This window comes from Osmia lignaria, chromosome 8 (genome assembly GCF_051020975.1).
Source record: "Osmia lignaria lignaria isolate PbOS001 chromosome 8, iyOsmLign1, whole genome shotgun sequence".
Taxonomy (NCBI): Eukaryota; Metazoa; Arthropoda; class Insecta; order Hymenoptera; family Megachilidae; genus Osmia; species Osmia lignaria.
The window spans coordinates 12,951,062-12,966,342 of record NC_135039.1 but is presented as its reverse complement, the minus strand read 5'-3'; the positions used below and the strand labels follow the sequence as shown (position 1 = coordinate 12,966,342).

Below are 15,281 nucleotides of genomic sequence, written 5' to 3'. Positions count from 1 at the left end.
GTACTCGGGTACCCGAATCCCCGGGAAAAATCCCAATTCTAGCTGAAACTTAAACCGCTTCTCAAACTGCAGTACAAATCATTCTCTCTGAAGCAGAATTCCAACAATCTCATCACTTTGGTCCAAGGTATCCTTCGAAGGGAAACGCGTTTGTCTGTTCGTCCTCTACGCGGCTCGTTCACCATCTGAAGAATGGAAATCGCCGTTGAAATTAATAATTGGCTTGGTCGATGAGTTTCAAGCGTGTTCAGAGTTGCTTTCAGCCCGAGGGGAAAATTAATACCGCGTTCATTTGCATCTCGGCCGTCATTTGCATATCGAGCACACGCGACCATCGATTCCCTGTCGATCTTCTCTCCTCTCTTGTTGCCCGTAGAATCGCTGAAACTCCATTTTTCATCGGACCAACCAGCTGTGTGTGTGCTTCGAACTTGATCGATCAAACTTGTAAAGGATTTCGATGGTATTAGCCTTGCTAAAGAGCAGCATTACGATAATTATATCCAGAAGAACGTTAAGCAAGTCGATTAATGCTCTCGAATGTCCAGAGAAAAGCTTGTATCGAACGAGTATTTAAAACGATTTTTTAAGACTATCGGCTATACATCAATTAGCTGGAATATCAATAAAGAACATCGAATACTCGAGACAGTTACGAGCCACATAATCGAGCAACATTTCACTTGCAAATGTCCACGGGTCTATTAATATATGAGAAGAAAAAAGAAACAAGGAAATTAGAAGCATAGAATATTTCTCACGATCGCTGGTCTCATTCGCGCGTTACAGATATCGTCGTTTAGACGATCCGCCTCGTCCCGTCGTTCGATCCACGATTTATCCGCTCCGGACGCGGCTCGTTAATTGCAAAATTACAGAAATCAGTTAAGTCAATGGATTCGCGTAACTGGCTGTTCGAATACGACGAATACGAGGATGTTGATGATGATGCCATTAAAGTGGCATCGACGGGTGTAACCGTGGTGGCGGCGCGCCGCGAGGACCACACACTCGTGTCGTCTACACGTGTCTACGAGCGAGAACCGACTGTATGGTAATCGTGGCCAGCCTGGCAGCCGTCCTCTCCTATCGTATATTATCTAACTGCAGATTACGGGTCGGTGGAATCGCAATTATCCCGAGCCGCCTATATAATTTCATGCGTTTCAATGAGCCGCGATTTTACCGATCATTAGCGCGCTGACTGGCGTGCGCGAACGCTCAGCTCGTTTCCTCGAGTAAAAGTCTCGAGCCGATCGCTGACGAATTCGTTCCGTATTCGCGAGTGTCGCTTATGACTAAAATATCACCCACATGAGGAGAATGCGTGATTTCAAACGAGACGATGGTAGGACATTGACGTTTGCATCGATCGAATTCTAAGGCGACCGGGAGAAATAAAAAGAATCGTTGGAATAGATAGAAATAGAGAACGTACGAGGGTTAAAGGCTTTCCCCGTGGCCCCGGTCTATTTGTTTGCAATTCAAAGAGAATTTCAAGCGGGGACAGTGATCCGTGAATTTCACTTTGTAATCACCGGTGCAGTCACTTCACAATTCGTTCGATCTCAATATTCTAATTTCGCCGCCGGTGAAACGGCTAGCTATCTATTCAAATAGCTCGCCCCATCGTGTCGGTTGTTCGGAAGAGGTTGAATTTTAAAAAAACCCGCGTGTAGTGGGCGGTGCTGGGTAGAGGTTAACAGTATTCGCAACCTTGATCCAACATCTCGTCAATTTTTCCATCGTTCCCTGTTTCCTCTTCCCAAGGGTGTTTCTGAAGGGTTTACATATTGGAGAGAAAGAAAGCTTTCCCTGGAATATCGGTTGGAATTTAGTTGCGCAAACTCCACCTGCTCCTCGCTGGAAAAGATCAAGGTGGAAGGAAGGTGGACTGGGAATACGTGGAAATCCGCGTCGAACCAAGTTCGCTGTTGAAAGATCGAGCCGTCGGAGATTTATGTCGTGTCGCGAGCGTTTACTTGTAACGCCTTGAATTATAGATAGCTATCCTTGCGGAAAGCGAAAGATTTTCCCTCTCATATCTATTCTTTCAACGAGAATAAAAATAATAGACGTATCCGCTTTGTGGAATAGTTGGGGGGGGGGGGGGGGGGGGGCGATGCTTTTCATTTTTAGGGGCGGGTACCCACGTTTAATGGAGATTGAGTTGGATAGGGTCGCATAATATTCGCATCTCAAAATTACAAATTTATATCCTGGAGAAATTTTCCAGATCTCGTTCCCACCCTCCCACGACTCGAATTTTCGCCCATCCCCCTTCACCTCTATTAATTTCTAAAGAATCGTTAAGGAAGTACAAAGATTCGAGCAATTTGCGAGGTTATTTGTAGCGATGTGTAGGGCGCAGCAATTGCCGAAAGAACGAGAAGCCGAGGAAGGTGGAAGAGGAGAAAGCATAGGTGGCTCCCATGCGTTTGCGAGCAGCCCCTGTCGGGCAGAGCCATAAATCGAGCGTTCGAGAGGTGAATCGCGAGCACGGGAACGGGCACGCACACGTGAAACGCGTGCTTTATGCATTGTACGCGCGTAGAAGGGGTGGCCCGCCATAATTCACCCTTTCCTTGGCCCCCCTGTTTCTTTTTCAGCATTTACATCGGGAACGCTGCTACCAAGAACCTCCTACTCTTCCAGCTACGCTATCCCGCTATTTCTTGTTCCTTCGAAATAGAAAAACGGTGCTGCTAATTTTTCATACTCCTTCCCGTATAAATGCAGCTCATGTTCTCGCGTTGAAACCCTTAAATAACCTTTTACCTCGTAATTCACTGCCCACGCTGTTTCATTCGCGGAGAGAAAGCCTTCGGAACTTTAAACGCGGTTTTGAGAAATCATGGATCCGATTAATAAGCAATCTTTCTTTAATTTTTCCTTCGAAACAGGCCGAAACAGTTTGTTGATTCCCGAGTGAAAATTAATATCGAGTTTAGTATGCGACCTTAATGCCTGTCCCATATACACGCGCATGCAACGAGATGCATTTGAACGCATCCTGGTGTAACTACACCATTGTGGCAATCCGCTCGATCGTGCCAGCCGTTTCCTGCTGGCGTAATAATTAACGAACCTGGCCAGCTTTATGTTTGTTTAGGCAGCTGAACGAGCTTCGCGCGAACTCTCGCCGTCTCGGGAAAACTATAATGAATCTCGTGTCACCTCGTTGACTGCATAAACAGCTGACCTTAATTGCGCTCCGACTGGCCGCGCCACTACGCTCCTACGACGTCCTTTCGTTACGCTACCTAGAACCCTTGGAATTTGGAATCGTTTGAAATTCCAGGGAAAATACCTCGCTCCGAAGTTTTCGAACTTCCAGTAGAATTTGAAAGAAATTTCAAGTGGATTCCCCATGTCGAGACACATTGTTATTAACCCATTGTCTAGCAAATGGAAGATACAGTAATTTAAACGTCCTTCGATCCGTGAGACTCGTTTTCAACTATCGTACCGTAAATCATAAGTCGCGCCATAAACCTCGCTCTCCCCGGTTCTCTCTGCTCGCGACCAAATAACAGGGGCACGATTTACAGTGCAATTTACAGGGCAAGGAAAGTGTTCGTGTAAATACGCCACTTTATTTCGCGCTGCTTTCATCTCGCTGCCGCAGGAATTTCAGCAACGCCTCTCCTTTGTTACCGGCGTGTGTCGCTATAGGAATTAGGAAGCGACGGGGATTCGAAATGGATCGCAATTAGCAAGGAGGCGTCTCGTTATCGCTGTGAGAATTCCGTACGACTAATTACCAGGTTGCTTTATTTCGTTCCCTGAGACGCGCGTGTACCGTTACCTATGCCGCTGCTGCTACGTGGCAATTTCCTTCGTGCTACCCGATCCTCGAAAGCTCGTCGGCCAGGATCGTTTCGGGCAGGGCTCGACGAGTTCTTGACGAAAAATCGAACGTGTGATTGTTAGTTCCGCGTCAAGGTCCGATTAATAATCGGCCGTGAGCCGGGCAACAGTACTTACACGAGGCGGATACATTCTAGAGCGGTGTAATCAAGCGGTGGCCAGCACGCGTAAGCCGGAAACCGGCTCGATGGCTTCTGGGTATCTATTTAACGATGCTACACCGAGGAACCGTTTACAAAAATCCTTGCTACCGTTACCCGCTCGCGTTGGACGCTTCGTGAACGAGGATAATACACTTGTAACCTGAAATCGCGTAAGTTGATGGGAGTTTAGACGGTGAAAAATCTTCGCTATTCTAAGCTGGGGACGAATTCTCACGAGGGGAGGGTGTGTTGGAGATATCGTTTAAGCGGAGCCACGGAGCTTTGCAAAAAGGGAAGAAAAAGGTGGCGTGTATCGGTGAAGGAATAAAGAGGAGGGAAAGGAGAAGAGGAGTAAAAAGAGGAAGAAGAAGAAAGAAGGATCCGGTGGCGGAGGTGGTTCGGTGGCGTTGTCCCACGGAACGACCCACCGTTCGACTTCTCCCCGCCTTATATAAACTGGCGATCCGCTACGCTTTGTTGCTTCTTTTGCTCGATTTCGATCGCGCCGGCCCAGAAGAAGCTGCTGAACACGCTGGAACATTGCTCGCAATTTAAATAAATTCACCGTGTCCCCGTGACTCCGTTCGAACGGTTCATACTTTTCCATCTCTCTCTCTCTCTCTGCCTCGCCTCAACTCTCGGGGACCAGTCCTGCTGCTTTGTGCAGCTTTTGTTCCAAGAAACCAGCTACCTTAGTCGCTTGTTACCTATGTCCAAGCAAAAAGCGTGTAGAAGTTTTTCGCTAATAAGCTTTCCACTTGGTCGACAGAAACGACATCTTCTAAATAAGGGTGTAGGATTGAAATTTTCGGGTAATACCCGGGTAATACTCGGGTAGTACTCGGGTCAGGCGACACCCCGAAAGTTTACCTGCTAAACTCGACTTAACCCCGACCCGAATACCCGGGTACCCGCACCCCAACTCCTAAGATACCCGCGTCAATGTTATGTCACCATTCGCGTTGGAAAGTGACGCGAAGATTTTCCTATTTTCCGCTCGGTCCGCGTCGACGTAAACGCTGACGCGCGCGATGATTCAGAGAAATCGCGATGACGGATCGAGGTGGTAACGGTTATTAGAAAGGCAGATAGCCGATCGCGAAGGAATGGCGTGGCACGGTGAAAATCGCGCGATTCCATGAGGATGGAAGATGAGTGAAAGGTTGCCTTAGCCTACCAAGGTCTGTTCAATGTCTCATCTCGTCGGTTATCCTCCAGAATAGCAACGAACCGTAGAAAACGGCGTGCCCGTTGCCATTAAACGAGCACTAACACTACCCTGTCCTATAAATCCTATAAATCCCTCTCTACCTTGTTCATTTATTTTCATAGAAAGTAATTAAGGAATTAATTGAATCCACCAGGAGAGAAGGCTTCCCATGAAAATTTCCCTCCACCCTGAAACCGAGGAAATCGTTCTTGCTCTATTTTCACCCTCTCGGTACGGTTCATTAGGTGCCTCCGTTATTATTATTCATTTTTTTCTTCCCGATACGTTCTACCGGTTTCGAACAGTAATCAAGAGTTAAGGGGTCGAGCAAATCGATCCATCCATCGGCTGCTGGATAGAAAATTATTCGCCGTTCGTCTCGATTTCAGACTCATCCTTCCGGCTTAATCCCAGCCCCTTTCTTTCCTTTGGACCTGTGACATTGACCCGCGTATTCGTCTCGGAACGATTCGCGTAACTGGGCTGTTTATCATATAGATTGGCTTCTGAATCGCTCTCTCACCTAACGGTGGTACAATGTTCAGAGAACGCTTCGTAAATCGGGCACGAATTTATCGAGGGATTTACGCGTTATAAACTTTGACAAGCGGCATTCACTCGCGTCGAGATGCTAAGCGCCGGATGGAAGCGTACGGCCACCGCGACCTTACTTTCCACGATTCCTGGAAAAGCTGCGCGTCGTCCTTGAGCTAGGCGGTTGCAGCCAAGGGTTATCACCGTTATCGAGGAATAAACCGAAGGAGCAGGCAAATTGCCGCGATATTAACACCGAGCCAATTACAACGGTATCGTCCTGCGGCTGCTAGGGTAGTCCTCGACCCATTTATCCATTACCGATTTCTTGCTTTAAATAAAATAATATTGAAAATTGTCGTTCGAATGAAATTCGTGGCAGCTGTTGTCAGCCACCCTCGGGGGATCGTTAATCAGAACGCTGACCCGGTCAAGGCAGACCGTTCGCAGGAATTCTTTGCACGGACCCTTTCGTCGTTCGTATCCTTCTCTATCAGGACGAGAGGAGAAACAAAAGGGGAGGCGAAGTAAAAGAGAGAGAGAGAAAGAGAGTGGGTCGAGTGCGCGCTAGTGTTAGGAATGTGGTACCACTGCTTGTCACAGTCACAAGCGCGCACGCTCTGCACCGCACCGCACCGCACCGCACCGCATCGGTGCGTTATATTATGCGGCCTGCGGTTGCATATATAAAGCGCAACGCGCGACCGAGTAGTGGCGAGGTAGGCGTACGACAGCCTCGCACGCTCCAACTGTATCGAACTCATCCCGAATCCGCTTTGCCAGCCCGTACACGCCGCGCGACTGCCCCCCCGATGGACGATAATTGCTGCTGGTGAACAGGTTTCCACGGGACTCTTCAGGATTTTGGAAATTGTCAACGGGAATATCGGTATCTGGTAAACGTATTTGGCTCGAAGTTAATTAAGACGGAGAATGATCAGATGGCGACACTAGATCTAGGGATTTTTGATATAGATAGGTGGTAAGTGGGGGTAGACGGGTACCCGACAGTTAAGGCTCGGGTAGGGTCGGGTGAAATTGTAAGGATCCGGACAAATACCCGGAATTTCGAGTCGGGTCAGATGGGTACCCGAAATTTCAGGGTCTGGTCGAGTAAAATTGAACGGGTTCAACTGGGTAGCCCCACTGTCTCGGCTAGCCTTAATTTTTCGGGTACTCGACACACACACGGGTACCCGAATCCCCCAGTAATTCCCAATTCTCACTTTCACTCATTAAAATCCACATACCATTACCATATCGTTTCTAAATTATTAGGCTGAAAGAAATTTGGTAGCAAGGATCATCGATGGCCCCCCTGGCCTTAAAACAAAAATCCTTGCTCGAACGCAAAGAATCGTGTCGTCCTGGGTAAGGGTACCGTGCATCGAATCGATGCCCCACCCATTGTTTTCAAAGGGAATCGTTGTAAATCGGGGGATTACCGAGAACGGAGCGGAGTCGAGATCTCGGGACTTTTCCGGCCGGTTCCGTACTCCACGAGTAAACGATCGTTTTACGAGCGTAGACCCGATAACGATCTCCGTGTATCCTTGACTAAATCGTGACTAGAAGCGAAGGGAGTACGCCGATACAAGCCCGATACAAACATTGTTCTCATCGGGATACAAATTGCTCGTATGCCGATGCGGCTGGCCCGCGATACAGCCCGATAAATATAATCAAACGAGAACCTTCGCGTAATTTTCCATCCACTTTGCTCGAGCAAAGTTTCTAATCACCGTTCTAACGTTCTCCAAATGTTCCAATACGATGATTAAACGAAAAATTCATCTATCGCCGCTGAGCCTTCGGTATCGAACCGTTAACGCGATAAGCGGGACGATAACGAGAGGAAAAGGAAGTGGCTCGGTGGTTAGCTACCGATATCGAGCCGAAGCGGGGCACACGCTGCGCAAGATGCGTTCGTCAGGCTATTAAGCGTTATTAATTAGCCCGATTCGGTGATTAATGGCCGGAATGGCAGAGGAGATCGAACGAGGAAATTTATCGAGTACAGTTAGGAGTCGCGATCGTCGACAGCGACACTGCACCTCCTTCCTCTACTCCTGTAACTCTATTACAATTTAAATATAAAAAAGAAATAATAAATTAAATTCTGTTTGAATAGCACGAATAGTATAATTTAGCAGGATCGTTTTTGATCGGTGGCAGTCGGAAAGTGTTAAGGGATCTTCCGAGAAAGGGATCCATGGATCGTTCGAGTGGTCAACCGGGACAGCCGTGCACGCATTGCTGGGCGATTAGATCGTTGAAATATCCGCGTGTTGGATACCGCTTGGTCGAGCCCGAATTGCTTCTCGATTAAACGGCCGACCGGTGTTAGTATATACAAACTCCCTTCGTTTATCTTTACCCGTTGTTCATAGAAAGCAGCGCTAATTTAACATAATATTTCAATGTTTCTAAACCCGAAGAAATTCATCGATTGGCCGTGTAATCGGTGTTTCCGAAGGGGGGGACAATACTTGGTCCGCTAGGTGGTCGGGAACCGGTTGCCTTCAGAAGGCACAGAACCGTGGACACTGACGGATATGACATTTCTGAAGTTCGTGGCCATCTACGTTCCTCTTCTCCTTCCTTTTATCCCCATCCCCCTCAGCAGTCCTTCTTTTATTTCAATTCGATTTTTCTGCCGGTCTTGTTCCCTTATTATCTCGTTTTGCTCGTCCCTCGAGCCCACGTCACTTTGTCTCTCTTTCTCCGTTCTCCTCTCGACCGTCTCCTCTCCGTGGATTTCATTTTATTTTGCTCCCTGATCTTTCTCTCTCTCTCTCTGTCCACGAGGAGATGCGAGTCGCTTCCACCCGTGCTCGGAATCGTGCTTTTATTTCCTGTCGGTCTTCTCGCCCCTTCCCCTCTCTCCGACCGAACCCTCGTCCAGTCGCCTTCGCCAAACCACACGGACAATTTATAATAAAATAAATATAAAAATAGTAGAGGAGTGAGAGAAAATTCGGGTACCCGGGCATCGGGTTGGGTCGAGTAGTAATTCAATTAGGTCAAAGAATTACTGAATCAGGTTGGATCGCGTAGGATCGAGTAGTGATCGAGTTGGGGCGGGTAATAATTAGGTGGAGTCGGGTCGGGTCGGGTAATGACCACTACCAACAATATTTTCGGGTATCCGTCCTCCCCTAATAGAGAGACATTCGAAACGTGTAATCGCGTTGGGTTTCTGTTTGTCGCGGATCGATAACGAGGAACGTCGGTGAGAAATTCGTTTCTCCCTCGTTTAATAACCATTAGGGCGAGGAAGCTGGCCGGTCGCGGACGATTTTCAGGCCGCTCCACCCCGTTCGACCCCCGGGCCGCGAAGGTGAAAGGCTGGACGACGAGGGTGTCAAAGATCTAGAGCAGATAGCAGCCTCTATATTGATGAGGTGGCTCTCCGTGTATTGATTCCACGCGAAGGGGTTCCTCGGGGGCACCCGAGAACCCTGAAGACCCCTTTTGCTACGCGCCAGTCCTCGATAAGATCCGTGAGATAAGGCATGATTACATACCGCGTCCAACCACCCTCGTCTTTCTCTTCCTTTTCTCCTCTTTCTTCCCGCGCCCTCTCGTCTCCCTCACCTCCGGCGGCCATGTAAACAGTGAAAAATTCTGCATTCCCTTTGTCCCATCAGTTCCTTTTTTTTTCTGAATCGGAAGCAGCCAGGCAAAAATTTCGTAACTGCACCGGGAATCGTGTCATTGTGAGCACGACAAAAGGGGGGGCGCCCGGTTCGAGAGCACTCTCGAGAAACAGGAAGATACCCGGGGAATACGCAGGGAAGAAAAAAGAAAAACAGTTGCAAAGACACTTTATATTCGTGGACACGCGCTCGAGACGTATTGTGACGTCGGCCACCGACGGAAGGCACAAAGGGGGTGCAATTTCGGTCCTGTCGATATTTCGTTTTCGCTCAAACAGCTTTCAATCGTTTTTCCATTAGCCCCCTTGTACACTCGCCGACAATACGCGTCAGCCAGGTATGCTCTCTTTCCAACCCCCTTCCGACCGGGGGTTCGAGTGGTCCACGAATAAAAAGCGAGCTAAATGTAACGTTCGGAATCTTTAAATCGTCTCGCCGTCGACTGGCAAAGAAAATTTTTAAGGACTCAAGATTAATACTAGGGTGAAGAGGGGGCTCTCGTCGAGCGTGTTTGCTAACCGAGAACGCGGCTACACGAAACAGGTGTAGACCGTTTTCTGAGGTAGAATGGGGGGGCGCTTGGTGCACAGGTAAGAACACGGGCTCACGTTTCCAGCGGGATCCCTCGGGAACGGGGATTAAGGGCGGCCGATTTCACGCGATCCCGTCTCGGTTTGTGGCTTCTTGATTCTGGAAGCTGGTCGACCGTAAGGAATTCCTGGACCGCGATCCCGTGTTCGAACACTCGACCCAGATTCTTTTTCTCGTGCTCGATCCTTCTCGGAAACCCACCAGTGTCCAGTAGCTTAAATAAAATTGGGACACCCGTTATATTTTCCATTAATCTTGTAAATTATCGTAATTGGTACGATCGTTCCGATTACGGGTGTGATATCTGTTTCTTTTCTTTTCCAAAACTGTCGCTGCAGAGTGCGGCGAGACGGGCGGGCACCAGCTGCGCCAACTGTAAAACCGCGACCACCACGCTCTGGCGGAGGAATCAGGCCGGCGAGCCAGTTTGCAACGCGTGCGGCCTCTACTACAAGCTACACAACGTAAGTAATCGATCATTAATAATCGTCCACGTAACCGTCGATCGATCGATCGGCCAGCCTTCGTTTCGTTCCTCGCGGACAAGCCTCTCCGAGAGTTTCTCTATTTCTCATTCAAACTAACCCGACTCGAAAGAGATACGCGAGACGTTTCGGGATACTTCCGTTTCGAGGAGGAAGTAGATCGCTATTGAAAGCAAGGGAGAAAGGAAGGTGGAAGATCGTTTGCGCTAGGCGACCCGATACAATGTTTCTGAAAAGGGAGACACCGACAAAGGAGAGGGCACGGTATTAAACGACGGATACCAGATCCACATAATAAAAGCTCTTGGTCGGTAAATAGTAGAGGCAAAAGGTCGTTTCTTTGGCCACCGTCGAAGCCACCGATCGTCGCAGCAATATCGGATTGCCATTGTCGCTGACGGCCTCTCGAAATCCATTGTCGGCGCTCCAGCGTGGAACCGATCTCTCCTCCGTCGTCCTTCTTCATCTCCTTCTCTCGAAGAAATCCAGTTCCAACAAATTTTACCATTGCGCGAGAAATTTATCCGCGTTTCCCGAAGGGAATCACTCGGGGGGGTCAATGAGAGTACTCGAGGATGTGTTGCGCCAACAATTAGGGTGTTCCACGCGTCGCCGGACGTGCGAAGAGCTTTGTCGCTCGGTATCCCCCAGGACACGAGTACGCGACGAGTAGGTGGAGCGTGCTCAACGGCGTGTGACACAGGAAGCGGCGGAAGAGCAGCGACGTAGAGAGGAAATCCTGTCGGTAGACGAGTTTTTCTCAGGAACTCGGTATTTCACGTAGGAACGAGGAGATCGCGCGGCTGCCGGCCCTCCAACGGAGCGCCGCGACGTGCACGTCGAGGCGGAAATCTTCGCCAGACTAGCGGCGCGTGGGCGTCGACCTTAATAAACGAGGAACGCGTTGCGTCTGTTCTTCTGCCCCGGGAAATTCTTGCTTTGTGCTGTGATTTTTTTCCCCCCCAAGAGTCTATTGGAAAGGCGTGGGTCATTTAGCCTGATTTTTGCGCGAGGGTGTTAACGTGACGAACAATTTGCTAAAAAATCCTCCGTTCCGCGATCGCGCGACAAAAATAGTCACTCGCTGCAAAGTTAACCGCGAGTGCGTCTGGCCGTGCTATCTTGATTTCCAGCGTGCGATCTCCCTCTTATGATCTCGATAAGAAGAGTGAAAAGGGGGCAGAGAGGCGGACGAAGCGGACGATTCATTTGCGGCTTGCGCTAATTGGCTCGCGATTTCTCCGTTGAACACTCGTTACGCTCGCTCCCCGTCACAGAAGTCTTTCTGTTTCTCTTTTCCCGTTGTCACGAGGGGACAATGAGGCCCACTGTCCTCTACCTCCTCGCCCCCTCCTCCGGCATCGATGCACGCGCGTCCCTCAATGAGCTCGATCCCCGAGCAAATCGTCCGTCTGAATTTACGCGGCTTTTTTCCCTCCTTCCAGTTTATCTCTGCGTTTATCTCATCGCGATGCTCGCCACCGTCGCTTCGCGCAGCTCCTTGCGTTTTATTTCCGATTTTCTTCGTAGATTTGTGCCTCTCTTTCGAGTGGTCCAGATTCGAATTAGGGAGATGGGACGTGGTTAGTTTCATTGGAGTCTAATAGGTGGGGTATAGAGTTGTGGGGGTACCCGAGGCTCGAGTAGGGTCGGATAGGGTCGAGTAGGATAAAGTGGAGTCGTGTTGGGTAAGGATGGGTGGGGGTTGGGTCGCGTAGCGTCGAGTCGGGTAGAACCGGGTCGGGTAGAATTTTCGAATAACCGCACACCTTTTAACTGATCAATCTCCATCAGCAACGACTTTATTTTCCGTGAATTTGATAGAGAACGAAGTGAAACAGATGATCTATTAAACGAACGACAAGTTGCCGGACTTAATTCGCGTTTCCTCGTGCACGCCGACGTTTATCCGAGTGTGGATCTGTAGCAGAAGGTAAGCAGAGGTGGAGGAGGACCATGGGGGATGGCGCACGGCCAGGAACACCGTGTGCAAGATACCCGCAAGAACACCATGGTGGTTAATGCCGGGCATAAAGGCCGGACCCCAGACACGTTTCCTGGTAATCATTAATTAAGCGTACGGCTCCCTTCCGTCGCCGGGCGTCGTCGAATGCCTAGCGACACGGGGACGCGGTTACTCGCTCCGGGGGGAATAAATTCGGCTACCCTGCTCGCGAGTGCACGCCATCCTATCGTTCCCTGCCTACCCAAACCATTTTACACTTTGTATATTTAATAGCAATCGTTTCGCAAACTTGCCTCCGCGCCTTCCTCCTCGAAATTATAATAATCGCACAACATCCGTCGTTGGTCCGCGACGTGTGTCAGGACGAGGGCGCGGGCGCGTGTGGGTAAGCGGACTGGAGAGGATGGAATAGGCGACTGTCTTCGCTGACGTTAAGCCGACACGTTACAGTCTCGGGCACCGGCGTCCATCCGAATATCTTTTCTTCGTCCCGGGTAAAGCATGCCAGCTCGAAATAGTCGATGACCGAACAATCGGACGATACCGACTCGCTTTAGGATTAGTCGACGCGAACCTCGAACCCCTGGACCGTTCAAGGACCTTTGTCGTCACGGTAGAAAAAAATGTCTAATACCCGGAGAGAAAACAGCATCGTTGGTAAATTAAAGCAGATCCCCGAGCAGATGGAAAAGAAAGGAACGCGACGGGCGGACAGAAAAATCGATCAGCTACCAAGTATGTAACCGTGGAACCGAGCAAAGATCAATCATTTCGAGAGCAACGTCTCCGGCAGTTTCTCTTGTACCTGCCACCAGATCGGGTAGCTCGGCTACGAGGCTGTCTCTCGGGTCCGAGATAGATGCCGGACCGGGGAAAGAGAAAGGAGGGCGGAGGCAGGAACAGGGGAGACACAGAACGACAGATCTGGCGTCGTTAAGATAGAGCAGACCGATAGCGTCCATGCTCGAACTCGCGCACGAACACGGGGCCAGGCTAGTTCGAAAATACACGGATTATTCGTGCTCGGAGCTGAGCTACCGGGTGCTCGAAATATGCTAATCGCCGCGTCGCCCGAACTGTCGGGTTCCCGGGGTCACCGTACGAATTCCTCGAACCGAACCGTCGCGATGGGAACCCATCCTCCCGCGTTACCTTTTCAATTTTCGTTCAACCTTCCCCGAGGAATTTCGTTTTATCCACTTTATCGACGTTCGATTGATCCCGTCGTAATCGGAGACGTTGTCCGTGCGAACGATTCGTAGAAGGACTTTACGTTTCGTGCATCTCGGTACATTGTTAGATTCCAGCCGGAGGCACCTGAAACGTCGACCTTCTAGCGTTACACGGTTCCCCGCATCGCCGGACGATGATCGCGCGGACGTTTCGTGTAAAAGTCCGGGACAAAAGGAGGGAAAGGAGGTGTCCGATTGTTCGTTCAACGCGAAAACGAATAATAGACGCGACCCGTTAAACAAGGTCCGCGCGGCTAGGAAAGCGAGTCGGGGAAGATTTAAATTTAAAATGGAAAAGTATAATGGCGGGAGATGAGAGCGAACGAACTCGGGGAATTTCTAAACAGAGCCCCGTTCTGTGTTTTCCGATATGGATCTCGATCGGTGGTCGCCGCTTGGAAAGGCGCACGCGGGCAACGATCGTGCGATAAGGGAAATATAATTTTAGGCACACGGCTTACCGGCAGATGCATCTGCTTCTGCGAGGACGACTGGTAAAGGAAATTACTCGGGCTTCCACAAATGGATTCTACAGTTTCGATGTGGTTCCATCGAGAAAGTTTCAAGAGACTTCTTTTGTATACGGGACGATTAAAGGTGTAAATACGAGGAATACGTCCTCTGGAAATTTGAATAATCCTCGCGAAGGTTCTCACACTTCCTTTTTATTCGGTACGCCGGTCACGTTCGTACAGTTAAACTCGCAGATAAATCACGGTTCGATCCCGCGATGCGTCACGGATTGCGAAAGCGCGCTCACTTGGTTCGTCGAACAGTCGGCATCGGGTGTGTTGCGAGGAAGTTGTAAAATCGTGTTACGAAGAAGAAGAAACGCAAAGGGCCGCTCGCGCCAATTGATATGCCCCTGATGAACCGTTGGACGAGACATTCCCCTGCCTCTGCGCGTACCTCCTCTCGCCCTTCTCCATCCTTTCCACTCCCACACACGCGAATTTATAAATCTACTCGTAGATTAACTCGTCGTACATACGTTTATATCTAGAACATCGGTGTGGATATTGAGATTAACAAAATTTTGTTCTAATCGAAGAGTGGGGAAAAGTAAAATTTTTCATATTTTTCTAGGGGTATGCGAGTACCCGAAAGTTCGGGTACCCGGCCTTGATCCGGGTAGGGTCGGGTAATGATCGAGTCGGATCGTATCGGATCGAGTTACCATTGAGTCGGGTCGCGTCAGATCAAATTACCGTCGGATTGAATTACTAACGAATCGGATCGTGTCGAATCAAATTACCATCGGGTCGGGTCGCGTCGGATCGAATTACAGTCGGATCGGGTCGTATTGGATCGAGTTACCATTGAGTCGGGTTGTGTCAGATCAAATTACCGTCGGATCGAATTACTATTGGGTCGGGTCGCGTCAGATTGCATTGGATCGCGTCGGGTAGACTCAACTCAACCCGGGTAATCATCTAGTCGGGTCGGATTCCCGAAACTTCTTATACTACCAACTGTAATCATTTAATAGCGTTACTTAGAATTAGATAAACAAAAAAAAACGAATCTCTACGTGTAAACCGATCAAACAGGTCGAATTCAGGGAATCGTCCGTATCGATTACGATCCGCCT

General features: G+C 49.4%; 1 protein-coding gene and 1 long non-coding RNA gene across 7 annotated transcripts in view; one reads left to right on the top strand and one right to left on the bottom strand.

Moving 5' to 3' along the window:
* Nucleotides 1-15,281, bottom strand: part of LOC143305593 (uncharacterized) — a 185,156-nt gene that overhangs the window by 60,265 nt on the left and 109,610 nt on the right. The window lies entirely within an intron of this gene.
* The window catches only part of LOC117606403 (uncharacterized), a 63,374-nt gene that overhangs the window by 44,599 nt on the left and 3,494 nt on the right, over nt 1-15,281 (top strand). For all 6 annotated transcript variants that reach the window (XM_076689779.1, XM_034328787.2, XM_034328783.2 and 3 more), the window contains exon 5: nt 10,337-10,471. In XM_076689779.1, coding sequence (XP_076545894.1) covers nt 10,337-10,471 — 135 coding nt within the window. The remainder of the gene's footprint in view (nt 1-10,336; nt 10,472-15,281) is intronic.